The sequence below is a fragment of the Schistocerca gregaria genome, chromosome 5 (genome assembly GCF_023897955.1).
Source record: "Schistocerca gregaria isolate iqSchGreg1 chromosome 5, iqSchGreg1.2, whole genome shotgun sequence".
NCBI lineage: Eukaryota > Metazoa > Arthropoda > Insecta > Orthoptera > Acrididae > Schistocerca > Schistocerca gregaria.
In genome coordinates, this window is record NC_064924.1 from 493,254,872 (window position 1) to 493,280,274 (window position 25,403).

The 25,403-nt window shown below is 40.6% G+C and overlaps 1 protein-coding gene across 2 annotated transcripts in view; it reads left to right on the forward strand.

Moving 5' to 3' along the window:
- The window catches only part of LOC126272907 (V-type proton ATPase 116 kDa subunit a 1-like), a 235,897-nt gene that overhangs the window by 159,994 nt on the left and 50,500 nt on the right, over positions 1–25,403 (forward strand). For both annotated transcript variants that reach the window (XM_049976170.1, XM_049976171.1), the window contains exons 10-11: positions 244–477; positions 10,331–10,443. In XM_049976170.1, the coding sequence (XP_049832127.1) occupies positions 244–477; positions 10,331–10,443 (347 nt within the window). The remainder of the gene's footprint in view (positions 1–243; positions 478–10,330; positions 10,444–25,403) is intronic.

Below are 25,403 nucleotides of genomic sequence, written 5' to 3' on the forward strand. Positions count from 1 at the left end.
ATATCTTCTTCTTCTTTTGCAGAAATAGAAAGTCACAGCCTTGTTTTGTTTCTTCATATTTAATTACAATATCTTGGAAAATACAAATCATATTATTCATACATCTGATCATAAGGCAGCTGAATGCTGCTTCAGAAAGGGTGGATATAATTCCTGTTATTCAGTGTTTGTTTTTCTTGATGAAGTAATGTATTATATTTCAAAAACAGACTTCAGTTCAGTAATTAATCTTCTTTTTTTCAGATTTGGGGCATCTTCTTCGCTGGACGTTACATTATAGTTTTAATGGGAATATTTTCTGTTTATACTGGACTAATATACAATGATGTTTTCTCAAAGTCTGTGAACATCTTTGGTAGCAATTGGAAAGTCTCCTATAATAGTTCAACTCTCAGATCAAATGATGAACTTCAGCTCAATCCAGCAACAGATTATGGTGATAACATATATCCCTTAGGCATGGATCCAGCTTGGCAGGTGAGGTGTTACACAACTTACATGTTTTATATGTGTACAATGCTTATGGTTTCTAAAGGAGTTACCAGAATTTAACAATGTTGCTGTTGTTGCCACTGCTAGTAAAAATAGAGTGATTGATAAAAAATTTAGAGTTTTGAGGTGGACTACAGATTTCTGATTACCATATGCTGAAACAGAAATAAATACAAAATATGACAAAAGATAATGTAAAGGTCTTCCTCTGTAAGAAGACTGTCGTGAAGAATTGGAATAATGATACAGATGCCCTTATACAGTGTCACACAATATTAAGTTTATTTTTGAAATTTCTGTTGTGAAAATAAGCCATCAAATATCAAAATTGTTTATAGATTTTTCCCAAAACTAGTGTAGTAATTCATAGTCTGAACAGCCAGCATCTCTGGCTACTTCACAGAGAACTTTAAATTAATTTCCTCTATAACTAATGAATTTTCCTTGATGGGCATAGTTAGATGCTGCTCACTTGACTTCCTGTGGGCTACTGAGGATTTTGTTGAGAGACAAATACTGTCTCTAGTTTTAAAAGCTGATGTTAACTGTCAGAGGATGCCTTGTTAACTAAATGGTTCTCCTCCACCTTTAGTAGAGCATGGGACATAGTAAGTCAGGAGCTCAATTTTCTACACGACTGTAATACCATTAAATTTTAATTTAGGTTAGAGTGACTTACTCCTCTTTTTTCTGACTGCATATGCAGTCAGGTAAACACTATATTGCTAGCACAAAAAAGCATCACTTTGATTAGTAAATGCAGTAATCTTTAAAGTCAATGGTGTATACAGTAACTAACCCATTACTATGGAAATGGTGGTGGATTTTAAAAGCATGATTTGCATTTAATTGAAAAAGATATATCAAATATATTTTTATCATAATAAAAAAATATTGAGTGACAGACAAATGCAACAAAAAGACTGCTAAACATGCAAGCTTTTGACCAGAAGACCTTCTTCTGAAATAGAAAAGGAAGAAGTCCTTCTGGTAAAAAGCTTAAATGTTTAGTAGCCTTTTTGTTGTGTCTGTCTGCGACTCAGCATCTCCATTATATGGTGAGTAGCATCTACCCTTTTCATCATAATGTCTTTATTTCATCTTGGATTTTCCATTGTTAGAAAAATAATAGGTGGACATATCATGGGACAAAACTTGCGGTAGACTGTGATGCATAATTGTTATTAAAATGTGCTATCTCCAGTATACTACATCTGAAGGGTATTAAAGGAAAAGAATTAAATGCAGTATGGGTGAAGAATATTAATTCTTATATTTCAGCTCTATTTTTAGAGAGAAAATTCTTTTTAAATGCATTCAAAAATTGTTTAACTAAATTTCTCATAGTTCTATAGAATGATTTCTACAACCTTAAAAATATACTTAAAATTCGGTTTTAAAGCAAGATTCCTAAGCAAACTGATTCTTGTTTCAAAGGCTATCATAATATGTATAAGGTGTAAAACTATGCTTCTGCTGTTTGCTGACAGGTGGTGACAACGTTAAGTAGTGATCATAAGAAAAAGATCACAGACTTCAGGCAGTTAGCTTGCACCTCATTCAACATAACCTCATTCAAAAATTAGTCCATGTGTGTCTGCATCATGAAGTTGTTCTTGATTGAAAACCAGTTTAGGAGCCTAATTCTTGTCATTTGCGGGAGGTGTTACTGTTTTGTTTCAATATGAAGAAAACAGCAGCTGAGTCTCATCAAATACTCTCATGTACATATGGTAAGGGCGCTATTAGTGAAAGAACATGTCATGAACAGTTTCAACACTTCAAGAATGGTGATTTTAACATCATAGACCAGCATAATGGTGGAAGAGAGAATGTTTTCGTAGATGCAGAAGTGGAGACATTTGTGAGTGAAGACTCTTGTTAGACTCAAGAAGAATTGGAGCAATCAGTGGGAGTGACACAGCAAGCCATTTCAAAACATCTCAAGGCTATGGGCATGATTCAAAACGAAGGAGCATGGGTTCCGTGTGAGCTGAAACCAAGAGATGTTGAACTGTGTTTGTGAAGAGTTGCTTCAGAGACAAAAATGGAAGCGATTTCTGCATCGCATTGTGACTGGGGACAAAAAATGGGTTCATTATTATAACCCTAAGTGCAAAAAATCCTGGGGATATCCCAGCCACACTTCCATGTTGACACCCAAGCTGAATATTCATGGCTCCAAGATCATGCTCTGCATTTGGTGGGACCTGCTCAGTGTCGTGTACTATGAGGTGTTAAAACCAAGTGAAACAATCCCAGGTGCTCGTTATTGAATGCAATTAATGAGTTGAGCAGAGCATTAAAAGACAAACGGCCACAATACAACAAGAGGCACTATAAAATGATTTTACAGCATGACATTGTTTGACCCCACGTTGCAGAAGAGGTCAAAATGTATTTGGAAACGTGAAAATGGGAAGTCCTACCCTACCCGCCATATTATCCAGACATTGCTCCCTCTGACTATTACCTGTTTAGATCAATGGCACATGGCCTAGCTGACCAACACTTCCGATCTCATGAAGAAGTCACAAAGTGGATAGATTCATGGATCACTTCAAAAGATGCACAATTTTTTCGATACGGGATTCATACACTGCCCAAAAGAGGGGAGAAAGTAGTGGCCAGCAATGAAAAATACTTTGAATACATGTGTAACCAATTTATTTCATTAAATCATCAAAATACTTTGAATACATGTGTAACCAATTTATTTCATTAAAGCCTCAAATGTTGGTGAAAAATGGCGGAAGCAAAGTTGTAAACCTTGTAATAAAATACAAATGCAATTTTCCAAAGATCATATGAAGTATTGCGGACAGTCCCAAGTAAAGACACTGGAGTGTATGTCAGAAAACAATGCTGAAGAAGGGAAAATAATGATGAAAAAAAAAATGGATGATGTGAAGTAATATGGTGAAATTTGATAAAATAATAAGAGATCAAACGTAGTAACAGAAGAGGTTAGTGCATATACTAAGACTGGCCACAAGTAGCTCTGATGTAACACTGTGCCATTAACTTGTTTCTAGCTTTAGTTGAATCATTGCTTCTGGCTTCATTTGATTCATTATTGTAATATGTTAAATACAGAGATTTACATTTGAGCACTTTGTATAGTAAGTTTGTATAGCATTTTGCAAGCACATTTCACCGTTCATCATGTAACACATGTCATGATTATAGATTTGACAGGATATTTATTATGATGATTTTTACTTGCTTGGATAATAATGATCTAGTGAACATTGTTTTGCAAGTATTTGGAACACAGTCTTGGCAATTAAGGACACAGCAGTGTCACATGTTGAGAGATATAAGAAAAGGAACATTGCCAATGTCTCAGAGAACTTCCTGATGTTGGCACATTCTTGAATAGCTACTACAATTTGCTGCTCTAATCATTTAGAAGGTTCTGTTTAAAGGTTTTAGTGATTTTTAGTGTGATTACAGTTATAGAATACACTGATGAGTAAAAACATTATGACCACTGCCCACCATGATGTTGAATGCCACCTAGTGACATTGCAGGCATTTGATGTAATGACAGAAGAATGTTAGCAGAGCAGACACAGACAGAGGCTCAGCCTAGCAGAGATATGGGCTGAAAATTGGGAAATCCATTAAGATACATGACTTTCACAAAGGGCAGATTATTATTATGTAGAGCCTGTGAATGAGTAACGAAAACAGCAAAGCTTGACAGATGTTCATGTACTACTGTCATGAGCATCTATGGCTCAGTAAAGTAGGATAGATGGTGGTGTGTGGTATCTCTTCTGAAGGAGCACAATGCTGGCACATGCACAAGTATTTTGGAGCCCATTGTCCATTGTGCCTTGTTGAACACAGAGCTCTGCAGCAGACCACCCCTATGTGTTCACACATTGACCCAACAACATTGTAAATTACTGTTGCAGTGGGCATGGGATCATCAGGATTCAACAGTGAATCAGTGAAAATGTGTCAGCTCTTCAGATGAGTCACATTTTTGCTACACTAGGTCGATGGTTGTCAAATGCCATCATTGAGGTGAATGGTGATTAAAAATATTCAGCATACCACAGATGCAGGCTGGTGGTAGCAGTATTATGCTATGGGAGTCACTCTCCTGTGCTTGCATGGGACCTGTGATAGTAATCAAAGACATGCTGACAATTCTGAACCACCTGCATCCCTTCATGCTAGATTTCTTCCCCAATGGCGATGTCATTTTTGAGCAATATAATTGTTCATGTCTTGGAACCTTGCTGCAGTGGTTTGAGCATTGAGCTGTGTTATAGTGGACTCATGTTGATCACTTGGTGACCAAATTTGCCTGATGTAACTGCTATGGAAGCCATCTGGGTCGCTATTGGGTGCCATAACCACATACACAAATCAGTAGCTTGTTAGTTACGTGAATTACATGACCCATGTGTAGACATCTAATGCCACTTACCTCCACAAACCTACCAACAAACTGCTGGATCCCTGATATGCAGACTCACTCACGCATTTTGTTCCAAAGCTAGATGAACGTGCTATTAAACAGGTGATCATAATGTTTTGGCTCATCTGTGTATAAGCATGTAACTAGAAGTGTACTTGCTAAGCAGTGAGAAAAGGAAGGTTGCTATATGCAGAAATAACTATTAACCAATGGGTGTCCCAGAAAGGACCCACAAAATCAATATGAAAGCACTGCCAAGCCACAGTATGAGTCGGCCATGCAAAGAAGCATTGGTGGGGAGCAGAATGATGCTCCACGCAAGGGCGACAATTAGCAAGCAAAGTCTCAATTTGTTTATCAATGCTGACCCAAGTGCAGTGATGACACACTAATTGCTTCATCCGCACTATACCCCAATGACCAGCATGCAGTAAGCAGAGGATTTCCGACTGCAATGAATGAGTTACAACCACATGAGACTGATCATTGTCAGTTCATAACATAATAACACCGTGATGTACAGACAAGTTGTTCCATTGCGCAAAGTAACATCAAACAAGGGGATCACCAATCTGCATAGCAAATGGAGGCCATTGAGTAAGAATATACTTAAAGAATCTGCAAAGAAGCATTGGCAGCTGTCACGGAAGCAATGCGATGAAAATCCACTGGAGAACCATCAGCTAATTCCTTATCCAGTGAATCAATTAACATGCACGACAATTCAGAAGAATCAGGACTGATAGGTAGATGAGACATAGCATCGGCATTGCCATGCTGGGCTGTAGGCCAAAACAAAATTTCATAATTGCAGTTAGACAAAAACAAAGACCAACTTTTGTGCAGTTCGGGCTGGAACTGTCTTTGACGGGTGAAACGATGACATCAAAGGCTTATGGTCGGTGCCAAATAAAACTTGCAACTGTACAAAAAATCATGAAACTTTGTCACTCCATAGACAATAGCTAAAGCTTCTTTCTCGATTTGAGAATAGGTTTGCTGGGCACAGTTGAGCAACTTAGATGCAAAAATGACAGGGCAATCAACAAATGAATGCAGTGTGAGAGATTCAGCTCGATGCCATGAGAAGACACAGCGACGGCCAAAACAAATGGTTTGGAGGGATCAAACAGAATCAAAGAGCAATCACTCAAATAAGCAGATTTGAGCTTGTGGAAAGCAGCATCACATTCTAAAGATCAAACAAAAGGAATGTTATTACGCCTAAGGCAATGCAAAGGCACTGCAATCTGCACTGCATTTGGTATAAACTGAACATAATATGTCATTTTGCCCAATACAGACTGAAGTTCTTTCAAGTTCCTGGGTGCTGGAATGTCTCTAATAGCACGGAGATGTGACGGTGAGGGGTGGATACCCTGTCTGTTAATCATTTGTCCTAAATACAGAATCTCAGTTTGAAAAAAATTGCACTTGTCTCTTTTACACTTTCGTCCTGCCTGCAAAAGTACAGTAAATAAGGCACACAAATTCTGCAAGTGTCCATCAGGGGTGCAATCCAATACTACAATATCATCAAGATAATTGGAACAACCAAGGACAGTGGCACACAACTGCTGCAAGTAAGACTAAAAAATAGCAGGAGCTGAAGCGCAACCAAATGGAAGGCAGTGAAACTTGAACAATCCAAGGTGGGTGTTGACCACAAAACAGTGCTGTGACTGTTCATTGAGCATAATTTGAAAGTATGTGTCCCGCATGTCAATCGTGGAAAATAATTTTCCCCCACCAAGCTTATCAAAAATGTCTTCAGAACGCGGTAAGGAAAACATAGCAACCACTGTCTGGGGATTGACCATAGACTTAAAGTCAGCACAAATACAGAGACGACTGTTTTGTTTCCTCACATACACACTATAGGCGTAGCCCATTGTGAATCAGAAACAGGTTCATTGACACCACTCTCTTGCAAAAGCTTAAGTTCAGCAGCTATGGTGTCGTGCACTGTGTGCGGTACCGGGCGTGTGTGCAGGAAAATAAGCATGGCATTGTCTTTAACTACAACATGCGCTGCAAAGTCTGTGGCTCAACCAACGCTATCAGAAAAGAGTTCAGCAAAATCATCGCATAGTGTGGCAATACTGTCTGCATGGTCACTAGAGTTGTGGCAAAGTACATTGTCCTGAATTGTGAGGCCAAAAAAAAGTTTAAATGCGACCGTGCCAAAAATGTTCATAGCATCACTAGAGTGAAGCACATGGAAAGACACTGTTTTCATCATTGCACTATACATGGCTTGCAAACTACACATTCTGAGCTCTGAGATTTCTTGTCCAGTAAATGCAGTCAGAGTGGAATGTGAACAATGAAGTGGTGTGAGCCAAGCAAGTCATACGTTGATCTGTTGAGTAAAGAAGCAGACACACCAGTGTCCAGCTGCATGTGAACAGAACGTCCACAAATGTTCAAAGTTACAAAAAGTTTACTCGCATTGTGCTGAATGTGAGAGGAAGTGTCTGGCAAAACTTGTTTATTCACACAATGAGCTGTAGAAGCACATAAAGCAGTAAAGCAGAAGGCCTTGAAAAAATGGCATTGATTTCCATAGGCTGATGATGTGGATCATAATCATGGCAGTTTCCATTACTGTGACGCCCACACGAGTCATGCAATTGGTAAACAGGCTGTGAATTAGAGTTTCTCTTACTACACATAGCTTGCACATGTCCTTTCTCATTACAAAAATAACACTGTGCTTGACGGGATGGGCAACTGTCCTGTGGATGGGCACGAAAACAGTTCAGACATGATTTCAGTTTCTTAGTGGGTGCCTGGGTGGAAAATTGTTTACTTGCCCATGCGTGGCGGAAGTAGCCATATCTAATGTATCTTGTCTATCTAGCAAGTCCACTACTTCCTGCAAAGACTAGTTTTTAAATCTTTAAAGATGTGCTCATGGATGTGGTGGTCCACCACATTCTGCATAAGAGTATCTCTAATTATGTTATCTGCATAAGAGAGTCCATATGAGCAATTAAAGTCACAATCTGATGTTAGTCCCTGAAGGTCTGCTAACCAAGATTTATTTGACTGAGTAGGACCATGCCAGAGACGAAAGAATTTGTAGCATGCAGCTACCACATTTACACTGTCATGGAAGTGGGAGTTCAATGCATCAATCACTTCTGTGTAAGTTTTAGTCTCTGGGCAGGTGGTGGGGAACAATTTTACCAGCACATGGTATGACACTACACCTGCATTGGCAATGAAGAAGGCAAGCCGGTCTGTACCTGGTATGTTGTATGTGGTGAAGTGTGCCTCGAGCTGGGTGATGTATTCTGGCCAGTGTTCAATGTCCAGACTGAAGGCATGAAATGGCGGCACTGTAGGCGTCGTCTGTGGTACAGGTGGGGGTGTCGGAGGCATTGTAGTAGCTGCAGTTTGTGTGTGACCAGTCCATTTACAGCAGCAAGCACTGCATCATTTGCTGAGCTTGAGCCAACACCCTCTAAAGTTCAGATGATGTATCCAGGCCATCTGCTGTTGATGAAATGGGCAGAAAGCAGAGTGGCGCTCGTTGAGCTCCACAGCGTCTACTAGAGGACGGTGTGGTTCACGTAGTGCCAACCTACGAGTGTGCACCTACACTGTGTCATCAGAACTATTGAGATCACATCTACCAATCTTGAGAACAGAATAAAAAATTTGGAGGCATTGTTTTTCACTTCACTGTTTACCAAGAAATCCACAATGCAGTCTCACATTTTATTTTATGCCTCATGTTATCGTACTTTGGTTAAAAAAGAAAAAAAATGTGTTGTGCTGAGTCAAATGGTTTTCAGAAGTCAATAAAAACTGCACTGACTTAATTTCCTTGATCTGTGTCTTCACTACGTCATGCAACAAAAGCCCAGATTGGGTTTCATACGATTGGTGAGTTTCATTGCCATATTCAGGTTTGTTTTCTTATTTACTTGTGTGCATACCCTTTCTTGTTCTGAATTGTCCTCACTATCCTATTTATTTTCTTGTGGCTTGCAAAAACTACATAGTGCTCTTCAACAGTCTATAGTATAACTATATTGAAGAAGTTGTTGTGCACAAAACGTGTTCCTTTCACAGATTTCTCACTTTCTGTTTGTGGCTATTGAACTTTACTTTTTCAGGTTTTCCAAAAGGGTCAAACTGTCATGTGGAAATTTTAGTATGCTCAGTTCAATTTTTCCTTCGTATAGTTTCATGCTATCCCTTTTCAGAGCACCAATTATAAACTGTAAATTAGTTACACATTTGTTAATTTTGTCCTTACAGTTATCATCCTCCTTTTTTCCTTTCTTGTCCCTGAAAGGTTCACATTTTTTTGTGGAGGGACAGCCACCTAAATTTTACCCTTACTGCCATCATTAATGTCATGTATTAGTTCACAAAAGTTGAGTTTTAGGTTAAGAACAAAATACTGTATCACAGGCCCTAACAGTTATTAATTTTTGTGTCATTTCAGTGTACAGGATTTTAGCAATTGTGTGTAATTTACCTGAGACATTTTTTATGAACAGTTATGTACATGTATAGCGATCTTGAACTAATTTAGACATAGCTTCTGCAGCAATAATCAGGTCATGAAAGCATCTTCTTTTGTCAAATAATTTCCTTAGTCAACCAATTTAGGACAAACAAGTTGCATTTACTAATGAAGATAATATCATGCATATGCAATTAATCTGGAAATTGGAGTTCTGGATTTGGAGATTCCCATTGACACTTAATAGAAAGAGATTCATTATATATAAGACTACATCATATATGGTATAATAACTATTTTCCTTTAGTAGCAAGTAACTCATATCATAAAGTGTGGTAATAGTAGTAATATGGTGTTGTCAGTTGAGATTTCTAGAAGTGCAATATTTAACTTACAAGAAATCAAGAATGTACATCAGCACTATAATGGAGGGGAAAATGATACAAGAATAGCCACCACAAAGCTCTAAAAATTAATTCACCCCCTTTTTAAGAAAGTGGCTGACAGGAAATAGGAAAAGGTAGTGAAAAGACATAGATGTGATGAAAACAAAGAAAGATTGAAGTGGTAGATGGTTAGTGAAGTGAAACAAATACTAAGATCCCACTATTATGATGCAGATCATGTTCAGTGACAAATATTGCTGGTTACCAGCACAGCCATTTGTTTGCAGTCGCAGACTAGAGGGTAGTAATTTCATTGTAGAACTATGAGAATAATTGGTAGGTCAGCTGACAGACAGAATATATACTTGAAGATTAATTACACATTTTATCTCATTGGGAGAGGGGGATGACTGGAGTGTGTCATATCTGATGGAGTGGTGGGTAATGGTGGAATGAGCGCATAATCTACACAATCCATGTTTGACAAGTTTGAAAACAATATCATCTGAAGCAATATCCTTTTGCTGTTCTCAGTTGGCTGAAGCAAACAAGATTATGTTCCTGAACTCATACAAAATGAAGTTATCCATAATATTTGGTTTCTTTCATATGGGATTTGGAGTGACTCTTGGTGTTGTGAACCATATGTAAGTATATTGACATCACTATGTCTTCTCAAATAATTGACTTTCCATAAAAAAAAATTCAGTACCTATTTTTTCCATATAAAGATGAAATTTTAATACTTTATTAGCTCTACAACAAGAGAGAATTATTTTTTGTAATGTAGATCTAAACTTAGCCTCTTAGTCTCTTAATTATGCATATGACAGTGTAAATGTGTCTTCAGGACAGAGATACAATGTCTCACATTTTCTTCCTTCTCCCCTTGTTACTTTTGTACACAGCACTATTGTAATTCAACTGCTGCCACAGTAAAAATGTAGAGTTTTGCCTCATCTGAATTAAAATTTTGAAACTTATTTTCTTTGACTGATTTGAGCTGTACCCATACATATAATACATGATAGTAGAACTATTTTTATTGATAATCCCTCATTTTTTCATTTAATTTCAACATATTTCCTAAGGTGATTAACTTGATTATAACATACTATGCTAACTGGCTATTTCATCACAGAAGCAGCAGTTAGAATGGCTTTCTGCCCATTTTCATTCTTTAGGGAAAGGAAAAATTTTTGTGTTTTGAAAAAGACATAATGTTGAAATACATGGTAGTTGTTTGGTACTTAGTGTAGAAATTCACAGTGCACCAGCACTACTTGTTGTTTGATATGATGCAGTATGATTAATTGGACAGTGATGTAAGAAAGCAACTATTTGTAAAGCTGTAGGGTAACATATAGGTAGGTCTGAAATTTGGGCACAGAAATTTTCACTGTGAACACCATTTCTCTGCTGATGACTTCATCTTGGGTTACTAGTTGAGCCAAGTTCGATGTTTTAAATTTTACTTGGATAACAATGATGAAACTACTTGAAACATTGTTCTAAAACAGTGATATTACTCAGCCAATAAATCTTAAAGATTACATTGGTCAAATGTGGTGAGCTTGCATACCTGTTCAGCTTTTTATGCTGTGAATATAATGCAAAAGAGAAAATACTCATTTTCAAGAACAAACACTGGAAGCACTTCTGCCTCTCACAATAGACTGATATTTCATCACTTGTGGATAAACAGCAATGGAAAATTGGTAAAGTTAACAAAAGTTTGAATTTTTTCCATTAATTTGAATTTTTGTGTTACCACTGCCTCTCACAATCATATTTTCTTGGCCACAACTCTCTTGTATCTCTTCTTTCTAACTACCTGGTGAGACAATGAATACTGTCTGGACTGTCCATACACAACTTACGCTTGATCATCTGTACTAGATTATGTGTGGCAGCTAATACATGTATGCTCTAGCTGGAACAACTTGCACTGGACAATATTGCACAATATTTTCTTTTGATTAGAAGACAAATTCCTTGTGCCACAGTATAGTGGTGATATTTCAGGAGTTGAGAATGACCTAAAGAAAAATGCTGCTTCAGTGAATAACTTCTACCTGTTGCATTAATTACTGCCTGTCTTGAATGATATTATCATCAAATCAGTCAAGTTATAATCAGTTTTAATTTATCTGACATATGAAAATTCTATGCCAAATGAGAACTCAAACACCAGATCTTTGTCCTAATTAAAAGCATCCACACCACCCAAGTATCTTCTATAATGTGGCTCACAGCTCAAGTCTGCCAGATTTGTTCTTCTACAGTTTATAACTCTGCCAAGGCTCTCCCACCTTGTTGTGGGATTGCAAGTTTTACTTAAAAGTGTTGTAAATATCTATTATTGTACTCAAAGAGAGACTCATTACACTCCTTCCAAAGGCAAGCAACTGACAAAAGGTGGGGCCTCCATTCTCATGACCCACCTAGTATATGGTTATTGACAGCCACTAATCATAAATATTAAATTTCTGTACCGTTTATGAGTGTGAATCAGTGGCTTTTGTGGTTGCCCTTGGTGTTTCTTCTTTCAAAGTCATGGCCTGCTGTTGATACTTAGAAGCCAGACACATAAAATAAATTGTCTTGAAGGTTAATTTCAATTCAGAATCCCAGCGATAGTTGTCGCTAAAGCATCCCTCCCCCCCTACCCCATTCCTGCCAATGAATGGGGTGGGTAGGCTTGCATGCCTTTACTGTGGTTGGCCAACCACTTCAGAGGCATATCTGTGAAGAGGTCAGACTAACATATGGCTCCTGAAGAAGAGCAGCAACCTTTTAAGTAGTTGCAAGATGACTGATTGACCTGGTGTCATAACATTAGTCAGTGTGGTCTTGCTATCTTGGTATAGGGATTGGATGAAAGCAAAGCAAAACTAAAGAAATTATATTTCCAAGCATATGAAGGCATACTGTATTGCTTAATAATGATGGCATCATCTTGATAAAATTGTTACCCATTTGGATCTCTGGGTAGACACTACTCAGGATTGTCTTGAGGAAAAACAAAAATGGTGTTCTATGGGCTACAGTTCAGAAGGTTTGATCACTTTATTGGGTAGGTGTGACAGAGAATTTAAAAAGAGAAACAGATAGAATTAAGTTAGATACGGTGGAAAACAGGACTTCTTGTAAAGTGAGTACAGTGTTATAAATACAAAATCAAATACAGTAGGTTTAATAGTGAATAAAAAATGGGAATGTGGGCAAGCTGCTATAAACAACATAGTGAACACACTATCATAGCCAGGTAGGCAAGAACCCTACACCCATCACAGTAGTACAAGTTTATATGCCTTCTAGTTCCCCTGAAGATAGAAAGATTGCATGAATGTGTTATGAGATAACAGAAATTATTCAACTAGTTAAGGGTGATGAAAATTATTCAATTGTGATGGGTGACCGAAACTCAGTAGTAGAAAACGGAAAGCCAACAGCTTTACCACAGTGGTAGCACTGGCACCCATCTGTTCACCAAAGCTAAACGCTGTGGGGTTTGGCTAGCACTTGCATGGATTACTGTCTGAGTTGTCTGTGCACTCAGTCCTTGTAAGGCCAGTTGAGGAGCTACTTGATTGAGAAGTAGCAGCTCTGGCCATGTGAACTGACAATGGCTGTGAGAGTGGTGTGCTGACTACATCCCCTCCATATCTGCATCCACTGGTGCCTATGAGTTGAGGATGACATGGAATTCAGTCTCCACCAGACCTGTTTGGTCAGAGAGAGAGAGAGAGAGAGAGAGAGAGAGAGAGAGAGAGAGAGAGAGAGAGAGAGAGAGAGAGAGAGAGAAGGAAAAGGAAGTGAAGGAAAAAAGTAGGAAAACATGGAGTGAGGGAAAAGAATGAAACGGAAAGCTGCATGGTAGAATTTGGTACAGAGTATAGTTTAATCATTAATATCATTTGGGTTGGGAATGATGAAAGCAGGTTGAATATGTGAAAGAGACATGGAGATACCAAAAGGTTCCAAACAGATTAGGTAATAGTAAGACAGATATTTGAAAACCAGATTCTAAACTGCATATGGGGAACTGTGGTGGCAGCGTTTACTGTGAAGACCCCAGGGCTGCATCAGTAGGCACTGTGCTTGCCCATGCCATGCTGAGCATGACATACTCAGCTGAACTGCCATTTAAATGCTGGTTCCCATTGCTGAATTTGCAGAAGAGCTGTGTTTGTGAGCCACTGCGAACCACCTGGAGCAGGACAATTGCCAGTGTGTGGTGTAATCAGCAGCACACATTCATGATGCAGAAGTTGGTTAAGTCAGAGTGGCTTCTCAGAGGATACCCCCAGGGCATTGACACCCAGAGCAGTGCTGCTGAGTGGTGCTGATCAAGCAGAAGTTATGTCTGGCTGTGGCTGATGTCCATAGCTCACGGCCTGATTTTGGTGCTCCAAGTTCTGCTACTTTCATTCCACTACAGTTCCTAATACATATATATAGTTAATTCCTACTGAACCCAGAAGTAGGTCTTTGAAGAAGATTGCCATGGTTGTTTCTTCTTGTTGATGTTCATCATCCAGCTGTTGGTGATAATTTCTTGACAATATCTGCAAGAAGAAATGATGATGGAAGTTGTCTTCGAATACCTGCTTCAAGGTTCAGTAGTGTTAACCATATGTGTGTTATGAAACTGTTTGCACTGCAGAGTTGCCATTTCTGAACTTTTCTGCTGTCTTGTGCTGTTGCTGCATGAGCAGATATGTCTGCTACAACCAACCAAAAATTGAAAATTTGTGTTGTGTTCACATATGAACAGTTGGTGAGGTGGCTTATCCTCCTCACACTGTGCTGTGCCCGGTGGGAGCATAGTAATTTTTTGTCTGAGAATAATGGACTGTTGAGGAACAAAGGAACATGGTGATGTCCATTTCATTGTGCTTTGCTTCAGTTTATAAATCTATTAGCACACGGGGTGTTTCTCTGTATGCCATGGTGATTCTGATTTGGTTCTCGATCATATCAAAGTTTGTATCTTCAGAATCTGGCTCAATAATTCTTAAACCTGCTTTTCCAGTCTATCATCTTCAAATGAAGGCAAAACTATTTCAGCATTGTACAAGTACTGACTAGGTATCATATTCCCTGAGATTTTGTCAGCAGTAGAAGCCACTACATCCAGACTTAAATATCGACTATTTGTTAAGAGAGAATATGCATTGGTTGGTAGTCATTGAAGGAATATTGTTCAAAAAAAGGTCATTGGGTATCTGCAGTCCAGAAACAGCATGCACCTATAAGCATAGTAAGAGGGTTTTTTGTCTCCTAGTGCTGCTTTTTACTTTATGTGACTCTGAGTTTTCCAAATCTGGGATGAGGCTTGTTTCTAAGTCTGTATACAGAGAAGTAGATAATGTTTTCCATATAAAATCTGAAATTAGCTCAACAACTTCCCTATCTACTGATCCCAAAATATACCAATATTAGAGAAGGAAAGGCAAACCTACGTTTCTAGCATTTGTAGACTTAGAGAAAGCTTTTGACAATGTTGACTGGAATACTGTCTTTCAGATTATGAAGGTGGCAGGGGTAAAATACAGTGAACAAAAGGCTATTTACAATTTGTACAGAACCAAATGTCAGTTATAAGAGTTGAGGGGCATGAAAGGGAAGCAGTGGTTGGGAAGGGAATGAGACAGGGTTGTAGCCTCTCTCCGATGTTATTCAATCTGTATATTCAGCAAGCAGTAAAGGAAACAAAAGAAAAGTTCGGAGTAGGTATCCAAATCCATGGAGAAGAAATAAAAACCTTGAGGTTCGCGATGACATTGTAATTTTGTCAGAGGCAGCAAAGGACTTGGAAGAGCAGTTGAACGGAATGGATAGCATCTTGAAAGGAGGATATAAGATGAACATCAACAAAAGCAAAACGAGGATAATGGAATGCAGTCGAATTAAGTCGGGAGATGCTGAGGGTATTAGATTAGGAAATGAGACACTTAAAGTAGTAAACGAGTTTTGCTATTTGGGGAGCAAAATTACTGATGATGGTCGAAGTAGGGAGGATATAAAATGTAGACTGGCAATGCCAAGGAAAGCGTTCCTGAAGAAGAAATATTTGTTAACATCGAGTATAGATTTAAGTGTCAGGAAGTTATTTCTGAAAGTATTTGTATGGAGTGTAGCCATGAATGGAAGTGAAACATGGGCGATAAATAGTTTGGACAAGAAGAGAATAGAAGCTTTTGAAATGTGGTGCTACAGAAGAATGCTGAAGATTAGATGGGTAGATCACATAACTAATGAGGAGGTATTGAATAGGATTGGGGAGACGAGAAGTTTGTGGCTCAATTTGACTACAAGAAGGGATTGGTTGATAGGACATGTTCTGAGGCATCAAGGGATCACAAATTTAGCATTGGAGGGCAGCATGGAGGGTAAATATTGTAGAGGGAGGCCAAGAGATGAATACACCAAGCATATCCAGAAGGATGTAGGTTGCAGTAGGTACTGGGAGATGAAGAAGCTTGCACAGGATAGAGTAGCATGGAGAGCTGCATCAAACCAGTCTCAGGACTGAAGACCATAACAACAACAGAGAAGAAAATTTGCTACTCACCATATAGCGGAGATAGGCACAACAAAAAGATTCACACAATTATAGCTTTCGCCTATTAAGGCCTTTATCAGCAACACACACACACACACACACACAAACACACTTCTGCAGTTTCAGACAACTGAAACTACACTTAGTTGTCTGAGACTGCAGGCATGTGTGAAAGTTGCATTCGCGTGTGTATGTGCTGACAAAGGCTTTAAAGGCTGAAAGCTATAACTGTGTGTAATATAATGTTGTTTTGTCACTTGACTGCTTATATTTGTGGTAACACTTTAAGTTTCTACTTGTAAAAAACCTCTTTTTCACTTTTTTTCACCATAAAAGTGGTATTTTCAAAGCCACATATGATATTTCATATTGGCATTATTTGATGATGGATTTGCCTTGGAATCATCTGTTACTTACTGACTCTAAGAAGAGCTACAGTGCAGTGGCTTATGGGAGTAGCCATTTCAGTGGAAGGTATGAGGTCAGTTCAAAAAAATCCCAGAACTTTTCCTTTGAAATACTCTCCTCCACAATTGATACACCGCTCCCAACACCTTTACCACTTCCAGAAGCAGGCTTGGTCCACCTCTTGCTCCATCATGTGAAGTGCCATCTGCAAATTTTCTTTTATTTCATCTATCATTGCAATTCTTCATCCTTTCAATGTGGTTTTGAACTTTGGAAATAAAAAAAAAATCTACAGGAGCCAGGTCTGGAGAAAACAAAGCATAAGGCAACACAGTGATTTCATTTTTTGCGCTCTTCACAGATTGCAGGGTGAAGATCTTCCTGGTCTTGACTCTTGAGCTGTGGGATGACCTTGGTGGCGACACAATGCATTCTAAGATGCTGTGTCAAGATTTCATGACACGATACAACTGAAATGTTATGTTCTTCTGCAATCTCTTGGACAGTCAGTCTTAGATTGGCACGCTCAGTTTCGTTGATGTTTCTGGCATGAGTGTCATCGGTAGACTTCTGAGGGAATTCTGAACAAGGGTCATCTTTAACTTTCATCTGGCCATTTTTAAACCATGTGAACCATTCATAACACTGAGTATGGCTTAATCACTCACCACTGTAGGCTTCCTGCATCATTTGAAGTTTCTCTGTAAAGGTTTTTTTGAGGTTCACAAAATGTTTAGTGCAAGCATGTTGCTCCTCTAACTCTGCCATCTTAAAACTCACAAACTGTGCAACACAACATTCTACTCAATACAGCATTGAACAATAACTAACAGACATACAACAATGAAACTGCTGGTAGTTACACATTAAACATAGGTATGTGCTGGGATCCACTCCCTTCACTCCAACACACCATTGGGGAAAAATTACAAATGTTCCAGAATTTTTGAATCGACCTCATATATGACTTCAGGTTGATTTTCATTTGATTCTGCTCCCTTCAACTTTTGCTGTCAATACTATGTGCACAGGGTACCTTCATTGAACATATTAACAAATTCAAACCATTTTGGATTCAATTACGTACAAGATTTCTGTGATCTCTAATTCCAGTTACTGTTATCACTTTTGCTTACGACTATGTAGTTATGCTGAACACATTGTCATCTGTTAACTGTAGCTTACAAGGTTGGCTCCACCATGAAATCTATCACCACTAACCAAGACCATTCAGCTTTTGTCAAGATGGCTACTTCTGTCAGTCACTAAATCGTAGCTCTTATTATGCTGAACAAGTAACAGAGTTTATATTTCTCTGTCATGATTACAGCCACATGGTGAATAAAGGTAAATTTATGCTTATAGCATTAGTATATTTAGAGAAAGCTTTTGGCAGTATAGCCTGTAATATACTTTTGGAAACTGTGAAAGTAGCAGGGCTAAAATATAGGGAGTGATATGTTGTAACATGGACATACAACACAACCAAGAACGTTAGTACAACTTTATTGGGCCCTGGTATGCACAGCAATCACCATAATAGACATTGAACACAATAAGATATGGCAAATGCATGCAAGCAGTAATAATACACTCCTGGAAATTGAAATAAGAACACCGTGAATTCATTGTCCCAGGAAGGGGAAACTTTATTGACACATTCCTGGGGTCAGATACATCACATGATCACACTGACAGAACCACAGGCACATACACACAGGCAACAGAGCATGCACAATGTCGGCACTAGTACAGTGCATATCCATCTTTCGCAGCAATGCAGGCTGCTATTCTCCCATGGAGACGATCATAGAGATGCTGGATGTAGTCCTGTGGAACGGCTTGCCATGCCATTTCCACCTGGCACCTCAGTTGGACCAGCGTTCGTGCTGGACGTGCAGACCGCGTCAGACGACGCTTCATCCAGTCCCAAACATGCTCAATGGGGGACTGATCCGGAGATCTTGCTGGCCAGGGTAGTTGACTTACACCTTCTAGAACACGTTGGGTGGCACGGTATACATGCGGACGTGCATTGCTCTGTTGGAACAGCAAGTTCCCTTGCTGGTCTAGGAATGGTAGAACGATGGGTTCGATGACGGTTTGGATGTACCGTGCACTATTCAGTGTCCCCTTGACGATCACCAGAGGTGTACGGCCAGTATAGGAGATCGCTCCCCACACCATGATGCCGGGTGTTGGCCCTGTGCGCCTCGGTCGTATGCAGTCCTGATTGTGGCGCTCACCTGCACGGCGCCAAACGACGCATACGACCATCATTGGCACCAAGGCAGAAGCGACTCATCGCTGAAGACGACACATCTCCATTCGTCCCTCCATTCACACCTGTCGCGACACCACTGGAGGCGGGCTGCATGATGTTGGGGCGTGAGCGGAAGACGGCCTAACAGTTTGCCGGACCGTAGCCCAGCTTCATGGAGACGGTTGCGAATGGTCCTCGCCGATACCCCAGGAGCAACAGTGTCCCTAATTTGCTGGGAAGTGGCGGTGCGGTCCCCTACGGCACTGCGTAGGATCCTACGGTCTTGGCGTGCATCCGTGCGTTGCTGCGGTCCGGTCCCAGGTTGACGGGCACGTGCACCTTCCGCCGACCACTGGCGACAACATCGATGTACTGTGGAGACCTCACGCCCCACGTGTTGAGCAATTCGGCGGTACGTCCACCCGGCCTCCTGCATGCCCACTATACGCCCTCGCTCAATGTCCGTCAACTGCACATACGGTTCACGTCCACGCTGTCGCGGCATGCTACCAGTGTTAAAGACTGCGATGGAGCTCCGTATGCCACGGCAAACTGGCTGACACTGACGGCGGCGGTGAACAAATGCTGCGCAGCTTGCGCCATTCGACGTCCAACATCGCGGTTCCTGGTGTGTCCGCTCTGCCGTGCGTGTGATCATTGCTTGTACAGCCCTCTAGCAGTGTCCGGAGCAAGTATGGTGGGTCTGACACACCGGTGTCAATGTGTTCTTTTTTCCATTTCCATGAGTGTATGATAACTGAATGTGAGCATAGCATGTCAGGGCTTAAATACGCACTCGCCCATGGGCGGCTCTACGCACTCGCCCATGGGCGGCTCTACGCACTCGCCCATGGGCGGCTCTATTGGAAGTTCACAATATTGCTCTTTTATGGCATACCCTCACAAATATAACACACTGCTATTACATGTGGCTTTCAAGTGTGTGTGCATTACAACATTACAGCTCAGATTTGTGAGATGTGCATGGCGTCTTCCTCCTTGAGGTGCTCAGATGATATGGTGATACTGGGGCATATGGTAGGAAGTACTTGGCATACGGGCAGTGTTTCGGTCTGCCTTCTTGTGTCAGTTCATACAACAGGGTAGTTGATGTCAATGTGACCTCCATGTTCATATCAGGTCCAGCACCTGGTGGTTGTGGTGTCCGTGCAAGTGGCAGCCGGAGTGGAGGAGATGGCTTGGGATGGTGACTGCTTTGGTACTGGTAATGGTTTTGCAGAAGCTGTGCCAGGTTCATCCACTGGTGATGGGGGCCCCCCTCATATGTCATGACAGGGACCCAGGAACATCAGGTGATCCATCGAGCGATGCAGACAGGCATGACATTGCTTGATGTACTGGTTGAGGTTGTCTGGTCATCCATGTTCAGGTGCAACTTATCATAATGACGTGCACAGAGGCCCTCCTCCATACAGAAGTCATGGGGATGGCAGCCAAGGCATTGGGAGATGATGGCCCTACTCCAGTTTGGGCGACGAACGAACCCAAGTGCCCAGACAGATACTCTGGGCTGGAAGTGGGATGATGGCTGCATGGGTTGGCGTCCCTGGCTGGGCTGCAGGAGATCCGGGAGTATCCAAGGTTGATGCCCATGGTGCAGTTCAGTGGGGCTGTTGTTGTTGACTGGCGTGAACAGATAGGAAGAGAGAAATTGCTCCAAGACTATGCTGGATGGAGACCAAGTCACGTACGTTTTCATTTGTGTTTTGAATGCTCTAACTAACCTTTCAGCATCACCTTTTTTGACAGGGCTGCCATGTTATCAGAGGTCAAAGGTGGCACGCAATGAGCAACATATGGGAACAGAGAGAATGCATCAATTACTATTAGCCAGTATGCATTAAGGAAACGGATGGCAAAATTGATGTGGAGATGGTCACAGGCCTGTAAAGGTTAGAGTCATAGAGACAATGTTGTCCACAGGGCAGCTTGCTGTTATGCACATTGAGAACATGCTGTAACCAAATGAGTGATGTCACCTTCCAAACCAGGCCAAAAAATATGACGGTGGCCAATACCTTGGTGTGTGATACCACCCAATGACCAGCGTGCAGCATTTGCAGGATCCCTGAATGGAGAACTGAGGTAACCACTAAGCAAGGAGCTGATAGTCCATATCAAGGAGTTGAACACCGTCAACAGCAGATAAATGGTGCCGAAACACATAGTATTTATGGGGGTTGGATACCTGTGATGGAGGTGTCTCAGGCCAAGCATGCTGTAAGCAATGTATCACTTTATGTAAAACTCGATGAGTAGCATTAGCTTGCACAACCCGGGTGCTTGTGATAGCAAAAATATTGACAGTTTGTTGAGCGCATTCATCAGTGTGGAAAGAGAGTAGCTCCTTCCGATCAGAAACTGGGTCAGGTGTGGCTAGAAAATGGGAGAACAGAATTCACATGTTTAGCCATAGGATGGAAGTGAATCACATAGTTGTACCAAGAGAGAAACAGTGCCTAACTTTGAAGGGGATGTGGTGCTTTGTCTGGCCATGACACTGAGGGGTTAAATGGCGAAACTTACAGCTTGTGATCCGTGATGAGATGGAATTTTGCACTATACAGGAAAACATGAAACTTTTTTAAGGCATAAACAATGGTGAGGGCTTCTTTCTTTATTTGTGAATATCTAGTCTGAGCCAAATTAAGCACCTTTGATGCATCTCAATAGACTGCTCAGAGCAATTATAACATTTATGAACTAACACCGTCCCCAGCCCATGTTGGGGCACACCTGTTGCTACCACTAAATGTTGACTTGGATGGTAGAGTATAAGGCAAGGTGCAGATTGTAACATAGATTGCAGTTAGGAAAACAATGTTTCACATGCTTGTGACCAGTGGAAAGACATCCTCTTATGCAGCAAGGATGTAATGGTTGTGCAATCAATGTTGCCCCCAGCATTAACTGATGATAGTAAGCCATCTTAACTAAAAGAAACCTGGAGTTCCATGACTGATGAAGGATGTGGAAGAGGCATGACAGAAGAGTCATTCTGATGATGGGTTTTGATACCAGCACTACAGACCTCAAACCCAAGACAAACAATAGACTGAAAGAAATGGGACTTTTCCAAACTGCATTTTAACCTGCCGGCCTGTAACACCAAAAAGAGCATAAGCAAGTTGTTGAGATGTTCAGCAGTGGAGGAGCTGCAGACTGCAATATAATCAAGGTAGCTAACACAGACAGGCACAGTCCTCGTGAGTTTCTCAAGAAACCATTGAAAAATTGTTGGGGCACTAACTGTGCCAAATGGTAATTGCAAGTAATGATACAAACCAAAAGGCTTGCTAATAACTGAGAGCTGTTGAGTCAGCATCAATGGAAAGCTGCAAATATGCATCAGAGAGGTCGATCTTGGAAAATAATGACTACCAGTGAGCTTAGCAAAAAGTTCATCAGGGCGCAGCAAGGGATACATTTCAATGACAGATTGAGCATTGACAGAAACTTTGAAATTGCTGCAAAGGCATAACTGCCCATACAGGTTCTTGACAATGACTGAGGGAATAGCTCATTCACTGGATGTGATCAACTGGACTGTGCGGATGCTTTGAGGCAGTCGAGTTGACTTGGTCATGGAGTGCCATTGGCACTGGGCAAGCCCAAAAGAAACAGTGTCTGGCTGAGGTTTCATGGTGATGTGGGCTTTGAAATTATTAGCACTACTCAAGACTGTAGAAAATAGGGCGGAAAATTTAGAGCATGGAGTGTCTAATTGCATATAAGGCACTTGATCAGAGATGAGATTAACTTCATTAGAAATAGTTAACTGGGAAAGGTTAAAGGCATCCAAACAAAAGAAATTTTCAGTGTGCGCATTGTTCACCACCAGAAAAGGCAGTGGATGAAACACAGATTTATATCTGAAATGGGACTGAGAAACTATCTAATATCAGAATGCACTGTTTATTGTAGGTAACTTATGTATGTGACACTGGTACTAAAGGGGGAGAAACCAAGTCCATGTATGCTTGCAAGTTGAGTAATGATATAGCAGCACAAGTGTTGACTTGCATGTGCAAAACCTTCTGATAAACCTTGACATCAATAAAAAGCTTATTGGTTGCAACAGAGATTGCTGACACACAATTGACATCCAAGTCAGTGTCTGCAATAGGCTGTTGGAAATTAACACCACAAACAAGAGCAGTGTGGCCCATTTTGTAGCACTGGCGGCAAATGATGCACCTCTTAGGACAATCTGGCCTATCATGAATGACAAAACATGACGGACAAGAGGGCAGCATGGAGTTCTTGCATTGTTGTTCATTACTGGGCTTCCTGTTCTGCTGCTGCACCCATGGCTGCCACAGTGAAATGAGATGGCTGCTGTCATGTTTTGCTTGCCCACAGACCTCTGTCAGTATAGTCCCAGTATGAACCATTTTACAATAGGTGGGGGAAAGCAGGTTGAATATCTGAAACCTCACATCATGACTCAATTTCAGTACCCAAAGCAAACAATTGTGCAATAGTCAGAACATCTGAGAGGGAGGGTGTTTCACATTGAAGGACCCGCTCATGAACCTCATGATCGGGGGCCAACTGATGATTGCATCACAAACCATGTGGTAAGCATACAACTCCTTAAGTACATCAATGAGAGTGTGACAATGGCAGCTTAAACCGTAAAGCTCAGCTGTCCAAGTCTTATAGGAATGTTCCAGTTTTTGCACCGATAGAACTCAACTCAATTGGCAATTATTTGCATCTGTTTACAGCAGCAATCTGAAAGAAGGTCACAGATGTTACCAAAAGGAGTGAAGATGGATCCTGCAGGAGGGCCCTTTGGCAATGGAGTTGATACATGCGAGGTGATAACCAAACTGGAATGGCGGGGAGGGGGGAATAACTGGAGTAGTGACAGGCAAAACAGGAGATACAAGGGGCAACATGGCAGATGACGTAGATTGAGACAGACCCAAACTGGCCAAAGCAGAGGCAAGAATTTGCAATACCTGGTGTTAACTGAGTTACTCTGTGGCAAACACCTCTTGCTGTTGACTGAGATGCTGCAACACCACAGTAAGGACTATTTGCTGACCAACCTGCCAGCTTAAAGACTCATCAGTAGCACTGTTAGATGTTGTAGACACAATGGAAGACCAACCAGAGACTGAAAACTGTGTGGAGAACAATCCCACACTCTTTGTCACGTGTTGTAACTTGGGCACACAACACAACCAAGAATGTTAGTACAATGTTATTAGACTGTGGCATGCACACTAATCACTGTAAGGTACACTGAACACAATAAGATAAGGCAAATGAATGCAAGCTGTAATAACATGACAACTGAGCCTGAGCATAGTGTGGCAAGGTCTATATAGGTACTCATTGGCAGGCTCTATCAGAAGTTCACAGTATTGCTCTGTCATGGCGCACTCTCATCATGAAAGTTATCTACAACTCATATAGAAAGTGAACTGCAGTTACAAGAGCTGAAGGACATGTAATGGAAGCTGTAGTTGAGAAGCAATTGGAGACAGGGCTATAGCCTGCCCCTGATGTTGTTCATTGAGGATGCTTTGGAGGAATTCAGGAAGGAATTTGAAAAGAAAATTAAAATTCAGGGACACAAAATTAAAACTTTTAAATTTGCTGATGACATTGTAACTCAGTGCTAGACGGTAAAGGATTTGGTGAAACTTTTCAACAGAATGGATTGTGGAAGGTAGGAGACAAGATACTGCTGGAAATTAAGCTGCAAGGACATGTTGTGAGTTGTGCTTGGGTAGCTCAGTTGATAGAGCAGTTGCCTGTGAAAGGCAATGGTCCCAGTTTCAACTCTTGGCCTGGGACACAGTTTTAATCTGCTGGGAAGGTTCAGGTTCAAATGTATTTGGTTGTAGTTTGAAAATACAGGCATGACACATAATTACTGAACAATCTTATTTATAGTTTAATGAACAGAGAATAGTACAGAATTAAGAACAACAGACTTGAAAATGTGAGCATAGTGACGTCTGTAGACACCAGAGATATTACTTAGGAGTAAAATTTGAACCCTAACAGGATCCATTCATTTTTTTCAGACAGTTATAAATTAAGAATTGAGTCTTATGTTAGTGCCTCTGTGACTGAAGTGCAAGTCCTTCAATACATGTCTTGTGCTTCAATGCAAGAAGAGGCTACACTAGTACATCTGCCGTCATATCTTCTGTTGGCTGATCTTCTATTTTCAGTGGGTACTCTTGTAGAGCTTGTTGTATGAAGTGATATTTTACATACATGTGCTTTGCCTTTGAGTGAAAAATTAAATTATGTGGTAACTTTCCAACTGACTGATTGTCAGTGATCAAGGTGATGTATGACAGTTGCTTTAAACTCAGCTC